Raw genomic sequence first — 22,645 nt, forward strand, 5'->3', positions numbered from 1 at the left:
CTGGCTTTAGCTAACAGTGAACTGTTTTCTTTTATTGAGAGATATTGTGTGATTGTATCAGTCAGAAAATAAATAGGTTTGTTCTCAAAATAATAGATGTCACCAAGTTGGTAAAGCTGATCTATTCCCTAGATTATTTAAAAATCAGTTTATATTTACATTATATTCTTAGTATTGTTGCGTTGTTGTCCTAATTGAACCGAATAACACGACTTATAGAGGAATATCGAGTTATTTTTAGAGGTTTTACACCTTGATACGTGTTTATCAATCTATGGTTTAAATAAAAGCAGCACAATACTTATAACAAATATGTAATTGATGTGTATTGTTTTCATTTATTGTTAATTAACTATTAAATGTATTTAAGAGTAATTTTATTGTTTTAAGCTATTAAATATGGTTCTTTGGCATTTGCAGCACACGTGTTAAAATGCATGATAAAATTTAGTTAACCGTTGAAAATTTCTTTTACCATTGGGGGCGATATGATCCATCAAAGGACGCCCACGATTAGACCAACCGTATTCACGTGACGACTCTAAATGACGTCAGAGAGAAAAGCATTTTTTCGCCATCAAAAAGGCGATTATTTTTAAAATCCATTTTAGCGGAGGTGTTTTAATTTGAATTGGAGTAATTAATGGCTTATGATCGTCGATATAAAATACTGGGAGTTAGAGTAACCCGAATAAAAAAGTTAAATAGACGTGCACCTATCTTTTTGTGACGCCAGTCGAGTGTTCGATAGAGTAATAGTGTAATTAAGTGTGTGTTCGATCGAGTAATAGTATAATTAGGTGTGGGATCGATGAAATTCGTGCGGTATGTTTATGAGGTGAAAAAAATTCAGTGTGCACATAAAACATAATAATCTGTCTAAAAATCTGTCTCAAACGGTGAGTTTTCCACTTAATACTGTTGAAAAGGAGTAAAAGATTGATTCGAGATCGGAAAGAGCCTTTAGGAACGTCCACGTGCCCAGAAATTAGTGCTCAAACTTGCCTTCCACCACACGTCTCTCCTGCGGAAAGCAGTTTTGATCGCAACAAACTTTTATCCACGGCCTTTCGGATATTGAATATTAAGTCTGTATCTATACTGCGTTCCTTTGAAGCTCGAAAGCTATTGGAATGGTGCGCGCAAGGCAGTACTATCCAAGTTCTTGACGGTGGGACATCGTACTATAGTACACGTAGAGTGCGCCCAACTTTTTATGTGTCAACCTCTTTGGAAATTCGTGAACACCTTGACATTTTTAATGTAGTGGATAAAAGGTTTTTTTTTTAATTTTTTATTTTTTACGTGCGGTGGCAGTGACCAATGTAGAAAGTTTATGATGATATTTGATAGTATTAATTAGTGATTTGACTGAACTATCGCGACCCTTAACCTGGATTATCTTTACATCAACTCGGGAACCCGCAATCAAGGTAATGTTTTCATCATTTTTCCCCACGAATTTCCTCGGAATGAGTAAATTTAAAGCGCGCACCGCTTTCACATTTTAATTCTTTTTTTGCACGATAAGTTTCATTCAAATGAATTTAATAAAAAAAAGTGTGTAAATTAATTCCGACTTAATTACTATTTGCACTCGTCGATTATACATAATTAACTCTTTTCATTGTTGCGACCATACTCGCTTTTTCATAACGGTAATAGATTTCGCTACTTGCTTTCAATCCGGACGCTACTGTAACTGACCCCATAATCTCCAAGTAGCCCAACTTCGCATTTTATTAATTCTGTTCACTTTTGTTGCGTAAGCAAATATGTATTTCTTTGTGTGTATGTGTGTGAAACGCGATTCGATATGTCGATTACAGATAACAAGGTCGTTTACATTCTATTCGAAAACTGATTTCTGTAATGCTTTTTGTTCCTATCACTCCAGACAAGAAAGAAAAATATTAACTTTTATTATTTATACAAGGAGCTTAAACGGGAAAATCCCCGTTTCCACAAATTCCTTTTTTCCACAATCATCCTACAATCTTACGTCACTTCAAACTTTACTACTCCATTTGTTTCATGATTGATGGGGATTTTTTAAACACTGAAACACTGTCATTGCGCGCTAACGCGATAATTACAACTCTGACGTATTAAAAGTGAATTACAACAAAATTTAATCACGTCAGAAACTTCAAGGAACTAGAAAACTTAACAATATTCCATGACTTTTTTCGAGGTTAACTGAAAGTGACACTACTGGGTACACACACAAGTGTGCTATATACTCGAGTCGGAGAATCTCAAAAGATCCTTATCTGTATTTATTTGTTTACCGGTTTGTTATTTCGGAAGGAATATTTCGTCGTGTCAATCCGATAAACGATGCGATAATAGATTAGAACTGCATTTGAGGGTGACCCAAAACAGGGGTAAATGTAAATTGGACCGATAGCCCTTTATAATTCGGATCTCTAAACGATTCTCGCTCCGCCCCGGACCGTGACGATTTCACTTCGATTAATTCCCTTTTCCACGTTATTAAATCAAATTTGGATTCCACCGCAATGATACGCTCTACGTGCAAATAATTTGTAAACGCTACAGGAAAACACATCAATGTTTGTTATCGATGTTTACCGACAGCCATTGGGTCAACTCGTGATGCTTATTATATTCGGAGTAACCCTCGAGGAGCTGCCAATCGGGAGTTTTGCATAAATGGGGAGAGGGTTTAACTATTTTTCCATAGGGGTCACCTGAGCAGCAAGTTCACACGCACCGCACACCTGTGCATCTAGGGGAGATAACGCCGCGCTGGGACGAAATTTGTTTTTCGTTGCGAATTACCTCGTCAAAATGCACAGCAGTAGCTGCTTAACCAGCTGAGTAACGCCGTTAAGCGTTAAGTGAATAATTACAGTGACCTCTATTAGTTCCGTTTACAACGCTCCGGCGAAAAATGCTTTAATGATGGCGAGAATATCCGATTCAACGAAATTCGGGGACTCTTGGGTTTAAATCATCGCTAAATCAAAAGGAAGTGTATAGCACGTTATCGCAGGCTGTCCCAGATAAAAATGCACGATTAACGACGTATAATTGGACGAATGCAAATCATACGTGACACTGTTTGTTGAAAAGAGTCGGCGTTATCGTTTAGTCAGACATTTTACTTTGAAATTAGTTTTTACGTTCTATGTGACAACATGGAGTTTTATTTGAATCAGTAATTGGTTTTGCTTTATTTTATAAGAAAACTCTTATACTTTTATTTGAATCAGTAATTAGATTTGAGCATTATTTGTAAACAATAATTCAGTCGATAAGAATGCTGCCTGACTAATATGTGTGTAAGCTATTGTTTTAATTTCGTCAAGTTGGCAATGTTCCAAAGCAATAATGTCAGGCAGAAGTTCAACTTTCATGCAGAACAAATTAGTGGGTTTTCTCCTCTTTAAATATTCAGAAAGTTCTCAACGAAATTGGAGATTTTTGTCTGTTATGTCTTCCTCGTTTCCAGCACTTTTGCTCTTTTTACATAATAAATAAAGAAAGACATCAATTTGTTTATTACGCGCGACACTTTTTCACCTGATCGTTCCTCGAAAAAAGGATTTGGTTAAGCGACTTTACACAGAGGATAAAGAAGTTTATTTTATGCTTATCTCGAGAGTGTCTTAAAAATGTGAGACAACCAGAACTTTATGTCATATGTAAACACGTGTGTTCGAAGAGGGAACGTCATATGAGACGCGGCCGGGGTTCAATAGTCTAGTTGAGGGGAATCAGACCGGCTTAGCTAAAATTTAAGGGTGTGATCGCTCATATGCACCATATTGATCTCAACTTATTGCAGAAAAATCTCATACGACTAACAGTAAAATTACAATACAATAAAATTTACAGTTAGCTGGTTTCTCATGTTAATGGATTCACTTTTCGGAAAATTGCAAATAAATCGATACAAGTCTGTTGATGTAGCGCTGCACTTTGGACCCTGTCCAAATAGCCTCTCCGAATAATTATGTCTTTTTCATGATAGCTGGGCGTATTTTTATCACAATTATATTTCGAAAACTACAGCGGAAACGTAAGATTGCACTGATAACATTTCGAAACGATATCTCAGTCAGCTTGGAGTCACGCTTATCATATTTGCGACCTTGTTACCTGATAAGAATTGTTTAAATCCACAATAAGTGAATTAGTGAAACACGGCATGTAGGCTTTGCTATGATGTAGACAGATCCTGAACTTACTCAACCTCGACAAAGTGGAATTGTATAGAGAATTTACAGCTTGCCTACCTGAATTTTTCAAGCTACTTTGTAGGGACTTGGTTTCTTTTATTATACTTTTGTCGTTCATTCACCGCTCTAAATAAAATTAGACGTTTGAGTCGCGGTCAAAGTAAATCTTTTCACGAGCTTTATTTATCCTAATTACCTTATTAAAGTCATGTTAATTGCATCAACTATTACACAGATTTGTGTTACAGTTTCTTTGTGATTACGATTAGAGCCGGTCTGAGAGTAAGTTTCTTTAAGTTGAGAGCCGCTGTTAACCGTTCGTTGCGTTTTACCATAAATTTTACCATACATGCATACCGGCGTTTACACTGTAAATTATATACGAGACCTGTTGCAAGCAGAAGCATTTTCTAGTTAATAAGATGAAATGAAAAAAGGACCTGCATACACACAAGTCGCTGTTTCTTTTACGGATTTTGGCTACAGAATTAATCTCGTTTTTTTGGTATTACGACAGAATTCGCATTCGGGAGAACTGTAAATTAAGTTATAGTTGTGAAAACTGAACTTAATTTAATAACAGTGCTTTGTTCTTGCGACACTTAGTCTAATTGAACTTGAAGCGACATTTACTTAGTACATATCTTGCACTCATTTCATTATTATATTACACACAGCGATATAGGTATTCATGAAACTTTCGATTTTAAATATTTGATGATCGCGTTGGCAAACATATTGTTTTTATTTTTGTTCCGAAATTTCAAAACTATTGCCAGAATATTGTTTTTAATTATTGTGTTCAAAAACACTGGCAAGTTTTTTCGACTTATTTCAATTTGTATTGAATGCGTATTTCTGTTTTCAACTTGCACAGTGCATATAATAGAAACTGCAAGTCTGAAAATATTAACAAAATTACAGTCTCCGTCTCTTGATGTGTCATTTTCTTACTCAGTGCACTTAACCATTTCTTGTGAAGTTTTATTTAAGTTTCTTTGAACTACGGCAGAAGCCAATTTTCGTCATGACTTAATTTTAAACTCAGTTCTAACTACTGTAAAATTTATTTTTCTTAAATTAGATTATTTTAAGTAATTGTATTGTTATGAGTCACAAGTGTCCTCGATTAAGTTAATTTCAATTTTCATAATTTATCGTCAGAAAAATAAGTTCATCAGCAAATGCGGTTTATCAACAATGAAGTTGGATATTATTATATGTAATTGAGTTCGGACACTTGTGTAAAATCAGTTGAACTTCCTGCACTTGGCAATAGCAATAACGGTAGTCGATTTCTCCGCTTAATGAAAGCGTTGATAAATTCCGAATTGTTAATTGAAATCTACACGAAATTTTGAAGTAGGTCTTTCAAAACTTGCATCCACCGACATTTTTTATTGAGTTTAAATTGGAGGTGTGACTCGTGGTTATTGGAGAATCACAAGGTGACAAAATACAATCAAATTCCGCAAACAGTCTTGTTATTTCGAGGCAAAAAACGCAATGTCCTTAAAATGTACAGTAATATTTTTGAATTACGTCACGTTTCAGGCCTGCATCACTCTTTCGCACATTACGTGTTTCATCTGCAAAGTGATCATCGGCATCATCATCATCGCTTGATGTAATTGCATCTAATTTCAAGCGAGATTATGAGTTTCTGTTTATTGTAAACACTGTTATGGGCATTGTGGTGGCCGGCCTGTGCTCTGCGAGCCGCTCACCGTATCGATATAATTAAACACTTTCAGCGTGTAATTTAATCCGCTGAAGAAACTGCAAACATGTGAGGGAAAACATCGATTTTTCCGCTTGCTTGCCGAATTTCGACCAAGAACTAATTACAAAAGGCCTCGACTAAAACAATAACTTCGACCTTGCGGTCTCTCGACACAAATTGCAATTATTTTCCTGTTATAGCAGGAAGCGGGAGTTTGATCCGATTTTTTTCAGGTGCGACGTGTAAGTGTCCAATTCTTGGGAGTAAAGCAGTTTAGAAGATTAATGCGTGTTATGCGTTTCTTTGTATACGATTACAATGCATCTTTATGAGTCACGTATGTTATCGTGGTGCATCTAGAGTCAAGACAGTCCACTCGTTTGTCCAGATTTATTGTCAGTGAAAGAATATGGAAATTTGTGAGTCGTTTCGTTACGTGATTATTATGTTTTGTGGCGACCTAAAAACAGACAATGTTGAATTTTATGTGGCCTTAGTCGAGTCGAATTAACACCGTCATAAAAATTTATTATCACCAATCAATAAGTTTATCACTTGATCACGGACCTGCTTCCTGTAACTAAACACCACTCTATACCATATATCCCATTTTCTTGGCATAAAGGGGAGAAATAATCAAGTGTGTACTCCGAAGTTGGTTTTGGAATTTGTCATTTTTGGGTTAATGACTTTTGGGGAGGAGAAAAATAATTTTTGTTAGCGTCACATACTTTATCTCATTCAAAGATAAGATAATGTAACAAGAGGACGGTCAGTTCTCTGTAGATTTTGCCACTGAACACAAATAGTTTTGTAATACTTCATTAATTCTTCTTCGAAATGTACGAAAAAGGTATAATTCAGTAAATTCAGCAGTGTTTTCGATTATGCGGTATTTTTGTTCTAGGTAAGGCCAACCCACATAATTCCGTGGTTGTTTTCAAGGTAATTTTCTTAATTAGTCGGACTAGATACACTCAAAACGTCTTATTCCGGTACATAAAGAACACTTGTTATCAGTTTTATCACTTACTTCGCTTTTATAAATTACAACCAGATTGTTGTGCATGCGGCATCGATTATTTCATTAAATTTATTTACTTATTTTAAATTAAGTGCAAAATGTAATTAAACGAAAGCACTAAGTTTATTGGCACTGATGCGCAATTATCGTGACATAGACGAATGCTCTGGGGCTTCATCCGATGACGACAAATCAAACACGTTCTAAATATGGTATTCTCGGGGTATTTCCGTTCCATACGGTTACACCATTGATATATCTACGCCCGTAAGGCCACAAGGGACTCTTCACTTACTCGTTACACAAAGATATAAGTAATTAAAACAGAATGGAGAATCAGCAGAATCGCTACGGGGGCCGATGCTATTTTTACAAGTACTTGTAATAAAACTGATATGTCAAAACAAGTTTGTTATTTTAAACTTTTAAGCGAGGTTAGTTGAAGATTTCTTCGGCCATGAACAATGAAAATGCTTTTTGAAACACGTAACAAAGCAGTAGATTAAAGGAAAAAGAATAAGGATTTCAGCTGAAGAAGCACATGCAGATGTTACCACAAGACGTTTAAAACATTTCACTTTTCATGTTTAGTTTTTTTTTCTCAGATCAGTGTTTAAGACAGAATGGTCAAAAAGGATTTGTTGAAACATGCAATTGGCTGGTTATGAGAATCTCTCGATTTGTGGAGTACGAGTAACAAACAGACTGTTGCTATCTCATGCAAAATTTCGGAGCTATAGTCCAGCAAGTGTCCCTCAAGCAGTTTAATACGGGTTCGCACATGAAAATCGTGGGTTTTATTGACCAATTCCGCGTTAAAACGTCGGATCGAGGCCGACGAGTGGCGTTCTATTTTGACGTGAGCGTCGCGGCGCCGTCCTTGCATCTCTCGCGTCGTCAACCAACGCCTTTAAAGTGCAACTATCAGCTTGATTCTTCTAGCGAGGTCGGCACTGATCAAATACAATTCACCTTGTTACACATAACGGCAAAGGTTGCTCAGCACCAAGGATGGGGGTCCATCTCTCTCGGGCGATAATTATATCGCGGCGACAATCCTCAAAGAATGCGTGGGTGGCAGCCAACATTTCCAGCACAGGTATCGATATGTTTATATAATAAGAACGGAGTGTCGGAGAAGTGCGTTAGCTAATCTCGGACTTTCACTTAGCACGCATGCGTCTAAGAAGCGGCCCACTTTACCGTCTTATTAACGGGGTCGCAAACTTGAACGGGGCCCCGAAATAACCGTTTGTGATCATTCACTTTTTACCGGCGACATTCCTGCGACGGGAAGCCGAACTACTTTGCTAGTTCTGTTCGCTGTTTAACTATTTAACGGGAAGGTGCAGCTCTCATACGAGTTTACCCTTTAAAAATTAATCTTCGAGAAAGCAAGATTAACTTTGTAATTTTCATTCCGGTAAGGCTGTATTGCGTTTCACAATTCATTCACGCTAGACTGACTGGCCCAATTCTTGTTTGTGCATTACAGTTACGTTTACCGTGATGGGAATTAGAAGCTTCCTCTAGAGACATTTAAAATTTTTAAATTTGCCTGCTTTTAGCCTCGTTAGCAGGATGGGAACTGGAACGATGATAAAACTGATAATTCTGTAACAATGAAAGTTATTGAAAGTGATGCTAATAAGAGAAAAGAAATTCATATCGAAGTAATTATTCCGTGTTTCAAGTCAACAAGTTGGATAAGTGTATAGGCAGCAGCATTTTCAGTCAAGGACATGACTGTTTTATTGTATTGCTCATATCTCCATCAAATTAGATAATTCATGCTTACTGGTACTATAGATAAAGTTTTTGATTAAAAGTTTCAAAAGTACGGAATACCTACACGTTCAGCTTATTATTTGTTTATTTATGAATTGAACACATTTTTTTTTGTTTTTTTTTGATGGTTTTTAATAACAATTAAATGTGATCTGTCTGTTAACTAATATAATAGTTAATATTAAAATGATTACTCGAGTTGTTCACTTTTGCGTGATGTCGGTTATTAGATTTCTTTGAGTTAAGTTAAGTTTTTCAAAATTAGTTTCAAACTACCTTTGAACGAAGTCTTTTAATAAGAGTCGTTCTACGGTAAAAATCTAAATAGGTCTCATACCGCGATCTAATAAGATAACTGGTAATTAAATGCCTTACTTTGTAAAATCTGCCATAACCACTTTATAGGTTTCTCGGCAATGCAGATTTTCCCTGCAATTTTCATTTAATTTACCATCTATTATAATTATGTAGTTAGATTTTATATGTAATAACATGGTGAATCGGATTATGCGTCCATTTTTCATTACTTGTAAAGCATCAAAAATGTGTTTTTTGTAAATTTTCAATTTTATGGTTCAGTGTTTGATTTCTATTCAATTCTTTTTTGTGTTTGTTCCCATCGGAAAGTTTGCAAGTTAATTTCTTGATATGTGGACATTTCGCTTCAGTTTACTCGAATCTCTCATTACAATTATCTCATTACAATGACGTCGCCGTTGATTGATTGTTATCCATCAGCTCACGTAAAAGCACCTCTTTCACCATACAAAGCGACAAACTCGAAGAGTGAATGTCCCTATTGTTCGTGGCCAATTTCCATAAATGTCTAATTGTTTACAAACGTCTTTTCGGATTTGGTATCAGCACAATTTGAACTTGCAGTCTCCATCCAGCAACTGTTATACATTATAAAACGATAAACCGCTGTAAAGTGAGGATATAAAGTGAGACAACAGTAAAACGGAAGTCGTTTATTATAGACCAGATTCATTACGTGCGTATATCTCGCCATAATAACGGTGCAAACGTTCCGTCATTCCGATTTTCAGCAAGTTTTCACTTGGCTCATGCTCCTTCCATGTCTTCTAATAAAATTGCTCAACGTTGTGTCCCACTGACCCACTTCGGGACGTCATTTACTTATAGACTAAGTCGCCGTGACGTATTACGGTGATCGTCGTCTTGTCGCCGGTGAAGATTTGCCGTTTTGCAGACGGGAAGTCAATTAATATTTGCCGGTTTTACCTAATAACTTATAAAAAAACAACACAACGGCCTCCAAACACACCATGACTTAATCTGATGGCGTAACTTCGACAATTACACAGATTTACCGCATAAGCGAGTCATGGCGTAACCAGACTACTATATACTACAGTAACCAAAATCAAAAATTATTTCGGACTTTGTTGTGGACGCCGAAATATTACCAGGAGCTTGCTTTGGTCAAAGTTATAGCCAGGCTTCAGGGACAACCCTCAACACTCATCTAGGAGATTTATTGCAGCATTTCACCTCTTCGCGATGTCTTTGTTGTGGAAATTTCCGCAAAGTCAGGCAATATTGACATTCGTGGGTGCTCTAGTCGTATGTGATCCGCTTAAAAATCAACAAAATTTTCACACATGAGATTCAATTAGGTAAAATTGAATTTTCTTCAATATATCTAACGGAAGTGATAAAAATAATTGCCAAATAAGGAATTTACTAATATTTTACTTATATCTAAATCAAATTCCAGTAATACTTATTTTTACCTTTGTTTATACAAATAATTTATTTGTCATTAGTTAAACTTATAACTTTAATTTGAAATTCCTGTTATCTTGTTTATTTATGCGTATGACCGCAACCGATCTCACACAATAAATGCGATGAGAAGTGATGAGGACACATCGGTTTAATTAATTTTACCATAATCATATTATTTTTCCTGCTGAAATTACGAATGCTTAATTAAACTGGTAGGTGCTTAAAAAGTATGTTTGGTAACAGATTATGATAGTAGAGTTGATATTTCTTTTTTTCCCGTTATGTTTAATTAAATATATTCAGTATTCTGCGTAAATGATGATAAAATTGATGATAATACAAACATTTCTGTTTGTGCAAACAATAGGCAGTTGTCAATAAACACCTACCAGCTTGATAAAATTATTTTTGTTGTCTCAACTAAACTTTTATTTAGTCGTAACATTGTTCAAACAAGTTGTTTATAACAAACCCTATTACGGTTATGATTTAATAATATAAATTCTGACCTATAATTTAATTTTAAAGTATCTCTCCACTTAAGGAGTTAGCTCATGTTTGTTTTTTAAAGCCACCACAAAGAGCTAAGCTTCTTGAACTGATACACATAAATATTTTCGTAAACCCACTATTAAAGCCATCTACATATTTTTCCTTCTTGAACTTTACTCTTTCATAAATGTAACCATGTTATTTCGAAAAAATCAAAAAGTAATGTGACAATTGGCGTAACTTTTTTTTGACATTTCTTTGCGATTTATGTATCACCTGTTTGAGAGGTGTGTTCATTGCGTCACAAGTCGAAATTACAAATACCAGCTTCTCAAGGTTGTACCGAACTGATCAATTTTTAAATTTGAGTGTAAAAGTTTGATAGCCTTTTTCCTCGAGGATGTGCCAATAATCTCGTCGAAAACATTGATATGTGGTGGAATAAGTTCATACAGTAGATAATGTTTGACGTGTTTTTATTTGTGGCGTAAACCGAGATTGTGATGAAAATAAAACATATAAAACGGAGTTCGCCGACGAAGTATGCCGCATCCAAACAAAGAGAAGCTCAACGGAAACTAAAATCAGGATGAAATTTATGTCGGAATTTTTCGGCAGCCGCCACTCTTAAAATATTTAACTATTATCGTGCAATTTTGTGGTTTGTGTCTTCAAATAGCGAAAAGCCTGTAAATATTGACGAGTGAAAGGAAATCGGAGGAGGTAAACAAGTTATAGAAATTTGAAAAGACCCGGATGAAGGCCGAAACGACTAACCGACCTTGGAAGATCTCTTTTGAGGAAGGTCAGGGTGAATTTTCACCACGATGAAATAAGCCTCGTGGATTTAATAAATATTCCGACTTTCACTGACATAACAATGATGTGTGAAAACCTTGCAAGAGACTCTCTATTTCAAAGTAGCGCTTTAATTTTTTTTTCACCATTCAATGCAAAAAAGTTATTGTTTATGTAATCCGTTTATCCGTAATAAACCCGATTTTTACGCCGCCAGTTTTAAATGAATTTCAGGTGATATCCCCCGATCCCAATCAATAATTCAGTGGCAGAGATTTTGGCTATAATGAGCCGCTATTGCCGTGATCAATACAAATTTTAGAGAGGCAGTTTACATGATCATATTTTCGGTATAATCATGTCCAGTTAACTCGCCGAAAAAGCAGGTAAACAAGAAGGTTACGAAGATTTACAACCAAGTGTTACGCCCGTTAAGATAGCTCTTTCAAAAGTGAGGCTTTTTGGATTGTTGTCTGGTTAAAAATAATTTTCCGTGGAAAGAAAGAGTGAGTGGGAAATGTTTAAAGTAAACAATAATTTTTTTTAGTGGAGTTAAAAAGCTTCGTATTGCAAGAATAGCACATCTTGTTTATTATTGATGTTATTAGATAATTGAGTTGTAGGTCGTGTTTTGCGAAAATATGGTTGAAGGAGTCAATAGGTGCCGTGATCCCCCAATTAGTTTCGTTTAATGCGAATTAACGAAATTGGCTGGAGCGAATTAAATTTTCATGATACCCTCCTGAAAGACTGCAGCAGGATCGCGTGCTTCAGCCTCAGGTCACGATATGTTTTTGATTGTCAACATTATTTCCAAGTTTTCCCATGTAAATAGATGGTAATCTTTTGGCGTTCGGTTTGATTTAGAGCTTAAGATGCGCATGAATTGGAAATTAATTAAATTTTTGTCGCGACAAATTCGGAATAACACCTGAACACAATAAAATGCCTGTGGCGGAAAATTTGCATTTTCTCTCGGCGTCACTCCAACTTACTCTAATGCATGTAAAAGAGGGTGAGTGTAGCGCTGAATGAATTTATCTGTTTCTCGGGAACCCCTTCGAGGCTGAAAATTAAAAATTTTCCTTCCGGTTCTAATCAAGACGTATATAAATATCATTTTAAAATTGTCACCTAGGAAATTTCAAACATCTTCCGGCGTCTTGTTTTTAGCAGAGATAAATTCCTAGCATTTAGGGGTTTTGGGTGTTTCTGTTATAAGCCGGAGCTAATCGTAGCCGACTTTCAAACACACACCGAGTTTTCCATTTAACCTCACTATATTTTACGAGCTTTTAGTTAAACAAGTCGAGACACTTGATTTATTGGCTGGGTTCCCAAACACTCAAAATTGTGATAAATTTGCTCGGTTTATATTCAATTTTATTCTTTTATCACTGTGTATACATAAAAAATTCGCCAGACATGAATATTCATCGCCTGGCGCAATTATTAACCATACGCCCCAAATTAATTATAAAATAAAATCGGGGTCTATTTGGCTAATGGCGAACTTATTACGCTCTGATGGACTTGATAACACTATCGCTTCATTTATCCGCTTGTCTTAATTGCAATGTTTTTCCTCATCGCCATGATTAATGTGTCCCTTGTTGAAAGCTGTACTTCATTACTTAAAAAATAAAGCAACGATTTTTATTTATTTTACGGTATAGTTTTCATACCGAATTAAAATTCATTGAAATGACCATTTGAGATACATACCGTATTTCATATTTTCCGTATTGACGTTTCGCCAATAATGTCAATAAATTTAACATTCAGCGAAATACAATGATGCATTTGGTGTACAATTCATGAAAATAATACACGCCTGAAATATCCGTTTCAAACGCGTTACGCGTCAGACATTTACTACAGTATACAAACACTTTAATACCATCAAAAATTTCAGTCGGGTTGTAACTGGTAAATGTATAACAACTGAAAACTTTTGTTCTCATCGTAATTGAAGTTGAATACACTTTCTGCACAAAAAACCCGCCTACCAGAAAACTTTGACAAAAGATTAATTGCAGCCTTTCAACGACGCATCGTACTAGAGACTGTTTTTAAATCGATATGATAACCTACATAAAGCGATTACAATCGGAGCCTTGGACTTGTGAGCGACTAAAAGTCTTATTATCTCTACCAATATTATTAATTAAATCCCAACAAACAAATTTTCTTTTTTGTAATAACTAATTACTTGAAGACAGCCATTTTTAGGGGGAATAAACCGTTCAAATGGACGATTTTTTGTGCCAACGTTGTATTATTACATTGTTGGGAAAGTAACAATCACTCACGTTCATAATTTTGTTCACGATTACCGATAACCGTGTGGTAAAATTATCCAAGTTTCATTTTTTCAACCAAAGAGCCGTCTTCGAAATTACAGTCCTTCAACATTTTACTTTCACTTTGAAAATTCTGTATTACTTCCAAGTGTCTTATTTATTTTAATTTGAAATTTTGGTAAGTAGGTCGCTAAAATTCTCTGATTTACGTTGGTTTTAAGGTAAGGTTCATTAATTAGGCAAAGTGAAATTTTCACATATTTGGTATTTTTAATGATAAAGGCTAGTTCGCTGCGCTGACAAAACGTTTTGAATTTTAATGCTAGTTGAGTGGTGGTTGAGCAAAACTCAGGAATTTTCGTGGTGAATGGCCGAACATCGAATCTTTTCGAAATCTTTCTATTTTCACTCGTGCTGAAGATGCGAAATAAGTCAAGGGATTAGACAAGGTTAATTTGTTTATCACCTTGAGTCAAGTAACTGCGAGGCAAGGGCGTAGACAGCTGGGGAAGCCCCCACAGCTGGGGCAAAAGCGTCGCCTCTGAAAGTCGTTTACGTGCGATGGCGCAACGAAGTAGATAAGCATATAAATTGCGTCGGTATCGAGTAAGTAATTTCCGTTTTATTTGATCGTTTTTCACGCATTGTTGTGCAGGCCGGGTCAGAGTTTTTGACACACTTGTTACGGATATGAACTGGTTGTCGTCATTTTCTGTGTCATCCTTGACACGTTATTGGCGATCCTATCTTTCATTCAATATTTGTGCAAGAAAGGAAAGTTTTTTTGGTCGTGCCACCCGCATAGTAATCAATTACACCGATGTATAAATCATGACGTTCGCCAAAGTTACATAACCATATGTATAACATCAACACTTGACTCGGTTTCGTGCAGTAGCACTCAAAATAGCCAAGAAATGTTAAGAATTTTCGAGCCGTGGAGAAGAACAGTGACGTGTCGATCTTTATCTAAACGACTTGAGGGACCACTGGCGCAAAATTCAAGCCCAAAAATCGATTCAGGGGCACCGGAATGAGTTATTAGTTTAAGTGTCAATTGCGAGTGAATTATTATCAAGTGCAAACAATGCTCGATTGATGACAAAATTCTTGTAAAAGGTTTGCGTTATTAATATTATGTGACGGTGACCCAAGAACATACGGGTTTTAGCTTATGCCAGTAACAATACAATTTATATTTTAACCCATTGGAGATTAATTGTAATTCGTAAACAACAAATAATCAAGTTCAATACCACAACTACTTAATGCTAAATTATAGCGTTTAGAGACACGCAAATACGGAAATAATTTTGACTGGTTTTTACCATTGTTTCAAGCAGAGTGTCACAAGTGACAAACAATAGCACTTTTGCATATTTCGTAAAGACTAATGACCAAATTAATTATATGGCACATATACACGTGAACTAATGATTTTTAAATGATGGTGTGGTAAGTAATAGTTTACTGTAATGTCTTTTAAAAAAACTAATCCTTATTTGAACGACTTTACTCATTTGGGCATCATTTAGTTTAATTAGTCGGTTTTTTGTTGTGATTGGCACGCTATAAAAGTCTATAGCATTTAATACGTAAAACTAAGTAACACTAGCTTTTTGTACTACTAATTTGAGAGAAGAATAACAATTCGTCTTACATAACTGTTGTTCTATTACGTTATTTTTGTAAGAAATAATTTACAATTACAATTAAAGACCCCATTAGCTTAGCCTCGGAAAGTATGAAAAAGTAGGTTTGTTTACCTTTCTGTAAGAATAAGAAGTGATACTCGAGGAAAAACTTTGAACAATACATCATTTTGGAAGTTTCAGATTAGAGTATCTCTGCGGAACAGTTAAGTAAGTCATATACTTGGATAAAATGACTCAGCCTAATGGTCACAGAAATTAATTTTAAAAGGGGGCATAATAGAAATAAAGTCCTTCAATTTTCAGTTCAATGATTTTATTGAGAGCTTGTTATATAATTGAGTCGGAGCAAGTTTTTCTAAATTCTGTAATGAACGATTTTTGGACATATTGATATATAAATCTTTGAAGCTTTTGAAGCTGGAAAAGTTTCTTATTAAGTTAATCTCTTTGAGGAAATATTTCGTTACAGCCTTTATCGATTGGTGGAAAGTGTGTAACAGGATGTGTAGGACTTCGCACCATCTTGTTGAATCCTATAGGTGTATCAGTAATATTTTGGGAAAATGTTGTTGATGTGTAAGTTTCTTATAGTTTGACGTATTGATCGGAATGAATGTCCCATTGGCGGGAATAATTAGTGTAGCACGGTCGTAAATCTGCTCGATACAGTATAACAGTGTTGATAAACGGTTTAATTAACACGAAAATAATATTTTAATCAATCATGGCCGATTACTGTTTGTGTGAACACAAAAGGTTATGGAGTGCGTAGATAAAATCGTGTGTGAAATGAAAATCGTTACCGCATGATGTTTAAGAGCGGAAAAAGCATTGTAGGTTGTGTTTGCGCCCCTACCCCATTTAAGAGGGAAGGGAGAGACGATATAGAGAAAGGGAGTGAGCTCGAATCCCGCTGCAGAACCATAACCCTCTTGATTTATATTTTTTATATTTGTTAATTTAAAGCGTGACTTTCATGTAAAAATACAAATTGAAGGATTTTTCTCATTGTTCCTGACGCTCATTTCTCTTCCCCCAAATACTCGACGCAATTATTTGTTGCGTAATGTCAGGTACACCGCCTTTTCGTCACTTATTTAATTATAAAGTAATTTTAATCTTGTGGGAAACCATCAGGTTTATCATTAAGTGTTTAATTTTTTCTCTCCATTGAGTAAGAAAAACCGTTAACGAAGGAAATTTTCCAAACGTAAACATTGTTTTAGTTCTAATTGAGTCCATGTAAATCGAGACGAGATTATATCAGTAATGGTGTAATTGTGTAATTAATTAGGAGCTAACATCGCGGCCACGTACATACATAAAAGAGACGTTCTTTTGCACTTTCTCTTGTGTTTGACTTTCACCCTTGAAGAGCCGCATTACAAAATGAGTGAATGTAAGTCATAATTGAAGAACTCAATTGGAAACGTCTCAAGAACGGAAAAAATCCAACGCTTGTTCTCAAGCAATTGCCAATTAAGATGTAATGTCTTGAGAACTGTCAACTGAAAAAGCGGAATTTTCACCCAGATCCACTAATCTCTGGATTATTTTATCTCCCACTGTTTATCTTCGCAACTGATGTTCATAATCTTCCCATATTTCGTATTGACGCGTCTATTTTTACCGTTGTCACTTTTATCTTCGTTATTTACCAGTGGCTTAACCCTGCTTTGATTTTTTTTCTCTTTCGACGATTTAAATCTTATTGGTTGAACGTTGTTGAACTAAACAACACTGGTGCATTTTCTCGACTTTATAGGTTTCGCAAACCAACCATGAAATGAAAATTGCCAGTAAAATCGTGCAGATCTTAGGATGACATCGCAAGGTGAAGCCACTGAAGAGAATTTCAAAGTAAATGCTGCAGATAATACTTGAAATGACCAACGCTAAGCTTTAATGTTTCGTTTGAAACGTTCTATTGATAACTTGGAGGGTCATCTGATCAAACAAAAATTTATTATAAAGTGACTTTTAAAGTGTGGCCAAGCCGTGAAGTCATATCTTTATTGTGCAAATTACTTAATCAGTTTTATTTAACTTTGCGACTTTGTGGATTTAAATTAAAATCTTTAATTAACGCTGAAAATGTAAAATTACTACTCGATTAAAGTTTTGCTTTAAATGGAATGCTGAATGGTTTACAATTTTTGACGTTTTTTCTACTGTCATTTAATGATAGTTCATAAGAAATTCCAAGCAATTTAGCCTTCTCTCAATTGCTACGATGGCTTGTTATTATTATTTAACCCTGGTTTACCGTTGCAATTCGCACTTGAAGAATCTCAAACGTGACTCCTCAAACAATTAAAAATTACTCATTAGAAGAAGCCAATGACCACATTGTGTATTTCAACAACTGATAACATGACCTCTGCAATTACATGGTGGCATCCTTGATTTGTTATTCCATGGTTCGAAAATGCTAAATTTCGGTAAAAATTACCGTTAAATATTCGCGTACCGCTTTTATAGTGTCTTTATTGATACAGTTATTTTCAAGAAGTTTTCTCAAGGTTGAATCGGTGGCGTACCTTAATATCCTGCTTTCTTCTCTCTTTTTTTGCAGTTTTTCCAATAGATTAAGCGTTTAGCAGGGAAGTAATGAAACTATTAATTGTGTTGCAACTGGACGCTGTAAATCATTAGTGTGGTACAAATTTTATAGGCGATTATAATTGATATTATTAGCACGCATGTCTAGCCTTATGAACCTTGACAGCGAACGCGTAGTAGATCGTCAAGGTTCTTTAGAATGCTAATAGATCAACAACAAATGAACGATCTGTACGATTTGTACAAATAAGAAGTAGCTAAACGCGTTTCTATTGTAATTACGTTTAATCGACTTTTCCTTTCTTGCTCAGATAATGAGTTCCGATAGCATTATTTCTTCATCCATTATCAACCGGAAGAAGCTGCAACTGCATCAACCTACATATTTATCCAAAAATAAGCATGAAAATTGATTGGTGAATGTTTTGGGTGTGTAGTCAGTGAAAGTTTTCTCTAAGAAAGATGCCTCAAACCGTTTAAATATTTCAAGTGTTGTCATTGTGCTTAAAAAGTAATTTTAGCTAAAATCAAAGTGTATAAAACGAAAGTAGTTATACAAGTGTTACGCGACCTCGATACCACAACACTTTTTCAACGCTAGAGTACTCTAGGTTTCATTAAGTAAAAACATTGCAAAAATAATTTATGCTTCGGCAATGAATTACGAAAAGTGAGAATGGCGTCACCAAATAGCCAATTTCTCGGATAAACTCATTGTGTCGAAGAAGAGACACATATTGGTATCGAAAGCAACAGTTTTAACTCGATTTTTATGGGCGCGAATATCAGTTTTAGGAGACGTGGTGTGAGGATTGCAAATCGCGTCGAAGCAAGTTCATGACCATTTTATTGCACCACTTCATGCTTTTTCGAAATATACTTATTCTAAATATTTATTATTTACCATCAATCATGAATTTATTAAAAAGGATCGCTACCACTAAAATGGTTTTGCATCGAATCGATGACGGTTAATAATTAATTGTGTTTCTAATAAAATTGGGTTTTCTAGCTGGGGAATTGTGTCGGAACGTAATAACTGTGAGTTCGTGTAACGTACGAATTACCCTAACCATTTTAATAAATGGTTGTTAGAATGATTTTATCGGATAACACAAATTATTAAATTATGAAGATATCGTAAAAGTGACAATTTCATACCGAATTATGTTAATATGATTTTTATGATACATATCTGAGTTTTGTACGATCTTATGGCAAGTTCACGGCCAGAATCATTTATAACTGCATATATTAACATGCTTGTTCAACCACATGTATTTTTTAACACTGAAATGGAGACAGTTGGGTGAAAAATAGTAGAACGTGGAAAATTTGATCGATTCACAGCAGGAATCGTTTCTTCAAATATTTTAAAATTTGGAACAAGGAATTTAAATCGTTTTGTTTATACTCTTGTGTGAATTAAACATTAAAATATGTAATTGTTAACGTGATAAAGTTAAGTTATAAGGTGTTTAGAGTTAGTTATCATTAATTATTACACCTACTGATTAATAAAAATAGACACTAATCAGTGGCCTTGAATATTTTACTAAATACCTCTCCGAAAAATATCCTTTGTATATTAACAACAAAACAACAGACTAGCAAAGTCTTTGTTTATTTAACAGGAGAATACTTATCCTTAAACATGATTTTACGATCAATTTAAATATAAAATGTACATTACATTTTAACCATTTTACTATAAATCTTCTTATCTTATCTCTTATTAATAAGATATTATACACGCATTACAAGTATTTCTTATCTTAGTAGTAATGGACTCTCAGAGTTTTCAATACTGAATTTGAAAAAATCAAGTAAGTGTATTTCTTTTTGGAATAAGATTTTGGGTAACTCAAGCATAATAACACTATTAGGGGGATGTAACCTTATCTCTAATGACTTGTTGCTTAACATTTCTACATTTCGAATTCGTTGTCTAAAGAGTCAGCATCTTGCAAATGTTGATGTACAAAGTGGGCGAGTGTTTTTTTGAATTTGATGAAACTTATTTTGTGTGTACTTCTAGTCTGTATTTTTTTAATTTTTGATTTTCAAAATTTTGATTGTTTTCTTTTGTTATAGTCCCTGAGACCGAGCCTGCGGCTACCACAATGAAATCTCCTCCAGCTGTGACTGACGACTGCGATGACATATTCGGCCCCCCACGCACCTACCCTACCGGTTATTGTCCCCCTAAGAATCGGCCATCGATGATATCAGCGAAATACCGTCAAAAAGAAGAGCGTCGGAAAGTGTTGAAGATAAGTTTAAATAAACTGAAGAAGATCGAAGATCCCGAATCAAGTCTCTGCCGATCGGTTTTGATCAACAACACCATGAAGCGGTTGCAGAAGGAAGCCCGCGATGAGAAAATCCAGAAGCAACAACTCAACTACCCCCGTTGTTACGACAACGACAACATCCTCAACATCAAAAACGAATTTATCAAAAACGAGAACAAGACTAGTGGGACTTTCGATGAACCCCAGGTTGATTTCGTGGTGGAGAATGACTTTGATGCAAAGTTAGCTGAAGAAATCGTGACTGCGAAAAATATGGAAGTGTTCAATGAGTTAGTTGAGGAGAATTTGAACAATCTCGAGCAGAGTTTGAGTAGTTCGAATCTGGTGCAAGAGCCGATGGAGACCAACGAGAGGTTTTCGTCGCGAAAGCGGTCGTTTGACGATATGGAAGATTGTGATGTTCAGGACGTGCTGAAGCAATTTTACATGCCTCCAACTCCTCGGATGTTGACTTGTATTGATGACGACGAGGACGTGAATGTGGTGGACGCGGCGCCGTCGCCGAAAAGAGCCAAAGTAGATGAGAACTTCGAGCCTAAAAGTGACTTCAGTGAGACAAACATGGCCGACGTGTGTGATAAAACCGGTGACTTTAGTGTAAATAATTTCATTAATAATAATATACCGAGCGAGCGGCTCAGGTATACAAGTCAGAATGAGACGGACTCGAATTCTTACAGTTGCGGACATGCATCCATGTTTAACGAACTGCAGAATAACGTTTATCACAATTTAATTGCATCATTGGAGACGTAGCAGTTTAGTAACAGTATTTAGGCAACGATTTTTTTGGATAACGTCTTTATTTATGTGATAGTGTGAATGATTTATCTAATTGTTTCATCCGCCCGTGAAAACTTTCATTCTCCTTGGTGCTATTCGGCGTCACTGTCCATCGAAAATTTTCACGGGGCCTAAATTATGTAACTTTCACATTGAATTTTTTTCAACGTTCAATTTTGTAATGCTTTTAGCTCTCTACGGCTACTAAAGAATTATGTTCCTAACGTCTTCACGCGCGTTGCGCTCACTTCTATTTCCAATATGTTACTTTACTGGTTTCTTTATTCTAGTGAGTAGAGAGCGAAAATATCTGTGATATTACAATTAAAGCAAAATGTGTTAAAGGTTAGATCAATTTTAAAAAGCCTGTACGATATAGACTTAGATAATACAATGAGAGTTATCTGTAAAGATGCTTGTAGATTGAAAAAGTTTGTTGGTGTTATTTACCACAAACTCCTTTACAATTTCCTGGCACTTGTAGAAGCATTTAAAGAAACTTTGTGTCTTTGTGGCTTTAATAGCGATATTGTCCCTGTTTCTTCATATCCATATCAGATGATCTATGCTGCAGAGGTTTAGATAAATATTTTTGAAAAATAATGAAACGTGGCATTAACGACAATTTTTGATAACATTTTTGAATTTTTTATACCTGCCAAAATGAGACGTATTTTTGACGTAGCACAGTGCTTTAACTCTCCCATCTCGTTCCGGATTCGGTTATCATGTTTTAAATTCTATTTTTTTTACGTTATTCTTGAATATTTTTGTATATTTTTCATTCAAATTATCGTTGAAAAAATTATTGTAACTTTTTTATGCAATTTAGTTAGTGTTTTGTGTTATGGGTTTTGCCATATTTTGTTTTTATATGTAACAATTTATGTGTACATAATGTAGTTATAAATTACTATCTTCTTTGTTAGTTTATTTATGTATTATATATTTTTTCTTCGTTATGTAATTAATTACTCAAATAACATTATTTAAAAGAATATTTATTTGGAAAAACCATTATCACACAACTTGTTTTATTGTTGGAACTGATTGAACAAAAGAAACCTCGTTACAATAATTTTTGGAGAAAAAATAAGTTTCTATTGAATACCAAAACAGTGTTACCGCAGATTTACCACTCTTGTATAATATTATTACTATTATCATATGAATTATTATTGTATTGTATGTACATTAGGCATTATCAAAATTTCAGGTAATGCAATAAAGTACCTGAAAAAT

The 22,645-nt window shown here is 35.1% G+C and overlaps 1 protein-coding gene across 3 annotated transcripts; it reads left to right on the forward strand.

Annotated features, from left to right (window-relative positions):
* Positions 1 to 1,167: 1,167 nt before the first annotated feature.
* LOC123005583 lies at positions 1,168 to 22,645 on the forward strand. Of its 3 annotated transcripts, XM_044399397.1 has the most exons (3): positions 6,744 to 6,784; positions 6,839 to 6,876; positions 20,400 to 22,645. In XM_044399397.1, exon 3 carries the CDS (start codon positions 20,429 to 20,431, stop codon positions 21,374 to 21,376), a length of 948 nt encoding a protein of 315 aa, XP_044255332.1. In that variant the 5' UTR covers positions 6,744 to 6,784; positions 6,839 to 6,876; positions 20,400 to 20,428; the 3' UTR covers positions 21,377 to 22,645. The 3 variants fall into 3 exon arrangements, with proteins under 3 accessions (XP_044255331.1, XP_044255330.1, XP_044255332.1); XM_044399396.1 differs by lacking the exons at positions 6,744 to 6,784; positions 6,839 to 6,876 and adding an exon at positions 1,168 to 1,433; XM_044399395.1 differs by lacking the exon at positions 6,839 to 6,876 and having other exon boundaries at positions 6,711 to 6,784.

The sequence above is a fragment of the Tribolium madens genome, unplaced genomic scaffold (genome assembly GCF_015345945.1).
Source record: "Tribolium madens isolate multiple individuals breed KSU strain unplaced genomic scaffold, Tmad_KSU_1.1 Scaffold_20;HRSCAF=117;Tcas5.2_LG4, whole genome shotgun sequence".
NCBI classification, from domain to species: Eukaryota; Metazoa; Arthropoda; class Insecta; order Coleoptera; family Tenebrionidae; genus Tribolium; species Tribolium madens.